At 30.7% G+C, this 6,430-nt stretch overlaps 2 protein-coding genes and 1 pseudogene across 2 annotated transcripts in view; all 3 read left to right on the top strand.

Moving 5' to 3' along the window:
- LOC104729208 (kinesin-like protein KIN-7D, mitochondrial) overlaps nucleotides 1-627 on the top strand; it is a gene marked incomplete in the record, with an annotated part of 15,581 nt that extends 14,954 nt beyond the window's left edge. The window contains 1 exon segment of the mRNA XM_019234216.1: nucleotides 416-627.
- Nucleotides 858-2,520, top strand: LOC109127888 (annotated as a pseudogene).
- The window catches only part of LOC104733077 (putative F-box/kelch-repeat protein At4g19330), a 6,132-nt gene continuing 2,857 nt past the window's right edge, over nucleotides 3,156-6,430 (top strand). Inside the window, 1 exon segment of the mRNA XM_019233445.1 lies at nucleotides 3,156-3,238. Coding sequence (XP_019088990.1) covers nucleotides 3,156-3,238 — 83 coding nt within the window.

The raw sequence follows: 6,430 nt of genomic DNA on the forward strand, positions 1-6,430 counted from the left end.
AAAAGTGAAGATGATTTCTATAAATATTTCTAATCTCTGTTTCATTTTACAGTATGTAAATCATGTTCCCTTGCTTGCTCTGAATGTCCAATTTGCCGCACAAAAATTTCTGATCGGCTCTTTGCATTTCCGTCTTAACCAATCAAAGGTACCTTTTTTGCAAATGGATGCGTCTGTTATGCTACATTCCACTTTGGGTTTCTGTAGAAACCAAATTGAAGCTAAAACCTGAGTTTAGATTGTTTATCACAATTGTATATCAGAAACTCAAAAGTATCAGTATGGTTTTGTTAAGCTTTTTAAGGTTCAGTTTTTTGGATTCATTGTTGGTTAGATTTATTAGAGTCAACCATGTGGAACGCTATTTTGGTCATAAAACTATGTGTAAATATTGATTAAGTGCATGATTATGCAGGTCTCCAAGAACTGGTGGTGAAGCCTGTTGCTATAAATATTTGGAGGAGAGAACAGGCTGGGATTTTTTAATTAGTTTTTGGCTCTTTTGTATGTAATATTTATGTCATATCATCAGTCTATGCTTATATTATATATATTTTTTATCATTTAAAATGGGAAAAAAAGGAAAAATTAAAACATATACGTGTGTGTGATGGACATGTCTTCATTTTTCCTCTGCCAAATATATTTACACTCCGGTAGTTTAATTAACGACCAAGATTGTTTTGAAAATATATACCAAACTTTCCTATTACAAAAAACAAACAAAAATTAATATTGGAGCAAACTCTTTTACTATTCTTCTTTTTTGAAATGTATAACATCAACAAAAATTAAATTTGGAGCAAAATGTTTGACTGTTCTTCCGGGAAGAAAAATAATATATATTCATTGGGTGTTGTTTGCTTGCAGGGGATGATTCCACGATTAAGGTCTGGGACTATAAAAAACTGCCTTTGCACGCTTGTGGGGCATGATGATATTATCCGCACTGTGCAGTTCCACCACGAGTACCCATGGATCTTGAGTGCTAGCGATGATCAGACTGTCCGCATTTGGAACTGGCCCTCACAGAACTGTGTTTCTATCTTCAAGGGTCACAACCATTTTGTTATGTCTGCTTCTTTCCACCCCAGTGAGGATCTTATGGTATCAGCCTCCTTGGACCACACCGTCCGTGTTTGGGATATTGGTGCTCTCAGGAAGAAGACAATAATACCTCCTACTGATGATGATGGCCTCTTGCATTTGAGTCCGACGAATGCTGTTGACGGTATTGTCAAGTACGTGCTCCAAGGTCATGCAAGAGGAGTCAACTGGGCAACTTTTCATCCTACCTCGCCTCTCATTGTCTCTGGTGCATATGACCACCAAGTAAAGCTGTGGCAGATGAATGGTAAATTATCTATCTTTTTGCGTCCAAAACATTTCCTAGTCAATCATGGATGATACACCGATATTCAAGATCTTGCTTATGCCTTCATTCTAGTACAAAATCTCAGATTCATGATGATCTTTCTTTTCACTGCAGAAACTAAAGCATGGGAGGTTGAAAGAACCTTGCAAGGCCATACAAATAATGTGTCTTGTGTTTTGGTCCACTCAAAACAGGACATTATTATCTCCAACTCTGAGGACAGAAGCATCCGTGTCTGGGATGCTAACAAGAGAAGAACCGTACTTCAGTCTTTCTGCTGTGGCCCCGACAGATTCTGGACTCTAGCAATTCAGCCAGAGATGGACCTACTGGCTGCAGGACATGACAGTGGTATGATGATATTCAAGCTTGAGAGAGAACGTCCTGCATTTGCTTTTGGTGGGGATTCCATGTTCTATACCAAAGGTGGTTATTTGTGGCACTATGAATTTTCTACACAAAGAGACTCCAAAGTTGTCCCTCTCCCAAGTCCAACGACAATATCTTACAGTCCTAAAGACAATGCAGTTCTAATCTACTCAGATCTGGATGGCGGTTCTTACCAGTTGTTCATTATACCGAAAGATCGCATTGGCAGGAGTGACTTTGTGCTAGACGCAAAGAAAGGGATTGGCAATTCTGCAGTCTTCATATCCCGAGATTGGTTTGCTGTTCTTGAGAAAAGCACCAATCAGGTGTTAGTCAAGAATCTGAAGAACAAGTTGGTTAAGAAAGTAAAGCTGCCCATACCTACTGATGCTATCTTTTATGCCGGGACTGCAAAGCTGCTTTGCACATCTGAGGGAAAAGTGGTACTTTTTGACCTTCAGGAAAATCTGGTTCTTGGTGATCTAGATACTCCGGTTGTCAGATGTGTCTGGTCCAATGATAGAGAGAGAGTTGCTTTGCTCAGCAAACATACTATCACTATAGCAAGCAAAACGCTAGACCACCAGCTTACCATTGATGAGACAATCCGTGTGAAGAGTGGAGCGTGGGATGCCAATGGAGTTTTCATGTACACAAGTTCCATGAATATCATCAAGTACTGTCTGCCAAATGGACATAGGGGAATCGTCACAAGTTTGGTGATGCCTACATATATCATTAAGGTGGCTGCAAACAGGGCCGTGCCTATGGGTTAGGAAAAAGGCATTTGCCTCAGGCCCTCAAAGTATATAGTTTTTTTGTGTGTTCTTTTACTCTCAATTATAGAAAATATGGTGTATCATCATGGTTTTGAGACTCTTTTTATTTCTTAAACAACCCATATATGACTCCACTGAATATATTTATTTATAAAAGTATACAAAAAGAAAAACAAAACCTTAAATTGTGAAAGACAGAGTAAGGTCGTAAAACCGAAGTTAGAAAAATTAAGAAAAGTTAATGAAAGAGTTTATTGAAATAGAAAGAAGAACGATTATGTTTAAGGGTTTTTAAATTTTTTTTTTTATTTTTAAAAAATTTCTGCAGTTTTGAATTTTTGATATTTATTTTATTTTAATTTTGAATTTTAATATTTATTTATTTTCATAAAATATATTAAAATGATCTTTAATGTTAAATTCGCCTTAAGCCCCGATAAACTTGGGCACGGCACTGGCTACAAATATAATATTTTGCTTGGATCGTGATGGTAAAAAGAATGTTTTCACCATTTATGCACCAGACGAGATTTTCCTACCTTTGGTGAGAGATGTAGCATGGGAATTTGGTGAAATTGATGTTGAAGGGCTCTTAGATGATAATATTGGAAGTAGATTCCAATATGTAGAAGATGGAGAAGAAGAAGAAGATTGGGCAGCTGGTTGGGGTCTTAATCTCCATCCCTACTTTCAAAGGGCGTCTACGTCTAGGATGGTGAGTTACGCGAGGTATTATCTTCTGGCACGGTATCCCCAATATGGATTTCATCGTCGGGTGTAGAGAAAAGAAGAAAAAACAAATTTTGTGAGAAAATTTTTAGTTGCTCGCGTTCGGTTCATATATTTTAGATTTGGGAATTTTTTGGATATGGATTTTAATATTCGGATATTTTAGAAATTTGGTTTGGATTCGGATATCTGAAATATGAGAAAGAAACAAAAATGGTTAAATTTGAAAAAATATAACTATAAATTTTCATATATTTTATACATTTTTTTGGGTATTTGAGTTATTGTGATATTAAAATAATTAATATTTTTGGATTTTGTAATTGTAATTTTGAATATATGGGTTCTATCATATATAAAAGTAACTAATATTTGGGTATATTATTATCTTTTGAGTAATTCGGACATTCATTTGGGTTTTGGTTTGGATCGTTTACGGGATACAAGTTTTTGGATATAAAATCTATTATCCTTTCAGTTATTTTCTCGCATTCGGATTCAATTTTCTTGGTTCGGGTTCAGTTCAAAATTTTTGATACGGATATTACACCCAAGCCTACTATACATATACCAAGGAATGTATAAAATATTCTCTATTTCAACCATTGAAAAACAATCTTTTTATATTTTACCTCTAGGTATAGAATCCCCGAGATATCATGGAGAAACTCATTTTTAATCATATATTTTATCACATTATTTAATATAAAAAATAAATGTACATATTTTTGAAACTTTTATTTATATATTAATTAAGAAATAATCTTAGAAATTTATTTACATTCACATGTGATTAAATAAATAATGATCAATGTTATAAACATATGGTTAAACAAATTTTAGGATTAAATAAATAATGATCAATGTTATAAACATATGGTTAAACAAATTTTAGGATTAAATAAATAATGATTTATACTATAACCATATGATAGGTAATTTCATTTTAATAATGTTTAATCTACGGTTGTCAAAAAAAAATGTTTAATGTACTTAAATTCACATATTTTATTTACTCCTGTTTTCTACTTCAGTATTATATAAATCATTACTGTTTAATGCTTGGTGATGCTAGCTTAATAATTAAAGAACAGATTCATAAGCAAGACTTGGTGAATCTTGTTTAGCAGTTTAAGAACATATTCATGAGTGAGTGTGTTTTTCAAAGACTTTTACTTTTCTCTCAATTAAAGATTTCTGAAGGAAAGATAAAACCCTAATTTTTCATATTATTTTGGGTGGCCAAGCGGCTAAGAAAAAAGTGTTCTTCAATGAAGCATATTTTAAGTTCTCATTCAATTTAGTTTTGTTTAATTAAAATCATTTTATTTTTAATCATTTTTGTTTCTATTAATAAATAATAGTCATATTTCAAAATTTAATTTCAGATTAAAAAATACATTTATATATTTTATAAATATATATATATATATATCTTTATTTTTGGATAGGAAAACATGTAGGTTGTATAGCAACCAATTTGTAGAAAAATTGTAGAACATAATTTCCTACGAATACTGTGGTAGAAAATTGTTCAAAAGTTTCCTTTAATTTTCCTACTAAAACTTTCGACGGATTTTTTTTTGTAAAAAAGTTAATTTCATAGGACATTTTCTATATAATATGTCCTATAAAATTTTTATCANTATATTTTTTTTTTTTTTTTTTGAATTTGTAGAATATTTTCTATAAAATATTTTGTAGGAACTACTATTAAACATTTATAAATATAAACAATACAAAACAAGATATAATATAAAAAGAGAATTAAAAGTTACAGTTGTTCAAACAAATAAATTAAATTTGAATAAACAAAAACAAAATATTATGTAAATATATTTTAATATTATAGACACAACCATAAATATGAAATTTACCAAAAGTTACAATGGTTCATTATAAAAATCAAAAGTTTTAATGGTTCATCTAATAAAAAAATTGTGGTGGGTCAATTACATTAAAATGTTGAAATAATTCATTTCAATATATAAAAGTAACTAAAAACTAATAAATAACACTTTCTTAAGAGTTTATCGGAGTGATTTAATCTTACATATTAAATATATCAAATATTTCAGTGGTTCGTGAAGTGACCTTAGTGCAGTGGCATGAGGTAAGTCCATTTGTAGAAGGCACCATCACACCCAGGATCGCGTCTCGGCTCCTATGAATGTAGGAATTTGGCTAATGGGCTGGCCAGTTGTGGCCCAATGGTTGACAAAACATATATATATATATTTCAGTGGTTCAATTAACCATGTTAGAAATCTTTTTAACATATTTAAATAAATATAAATTAATAATTTATGAATAATTATATTAAGATACTGAAGATAATTAAATATTACAATGATTCATAAAATAAATCAAAATTGCAATAGATTTCTCACAATAATGAGAAGTCATTTTTACATCAAAATGTTAAAATTATGTATGTTGATAAATAATTTAGAGAGTAGAAAATGACAATTAAAGTTCAATTTATTTTGATTCATTATATCATGAAAAAATATGTGTTGAATAGAGAGTTTAAAAATTTTCTTAAAAATGAACAAATGTGAACATTTGAATAGATACAATTGTTTGTAAAAGACACAAATCTACATTCAATAGACCCAAGTAACTACTCTTTGCATTTATTTGGATTGCTATTATTATATAGATTCAAAAAATAACTTTATAACACATGTGTAGCAATTTGATTTGTTTATACTCCCTCTGTTTCACAAAGAGTGTCATTCTAGAGAATTTTTTTTGTTTCACAAAGAATGTCATTTTACATTTCCAATGAGTGTTTTAATGCTTAATTTTCTTTTTTACCCCTAATCCCAAAGCTATTTTCATTGAACTTAAATCATTAATTACTTATTAAATAGGGGCAAATATGTATAATTCAAATTTTTCTTAATTTGTGTGAAATATGTCAAAATGACACTCTTTGTGAAACGGAGGGAGTATATATCATAAAAGAAGGAAAAAAATATTATATAGGTATAACTTGTATGAATATAGTTATATACTCCGTGAAACAATTTTCAATGAAGAGACGAAGGATGAAATAGCAATATTTAATATCAAAAATTATAGCACATATGTAGCAATTTGACTTATTTATATCATAAGTATAACTTGAATAGACAAAAAAAAAAAAAAAAAAAAAAAAAAAAAAAAAAAAAAA

This window comes from Camelina sativa, chromosome 12, assembly GCF_000633955.1.
Source record: "Camelina sativa cultivar DH55 chromosome 12, Cs, whole genome shotgun sequence".
In the NCBI taxonomy this organism is placed as follows: Eukaryota; Viridiplantae; Streptophyta; class Magnoliopsida; order Brassicales; family Brassicaceae; genus Camelina; species Camelina sativa.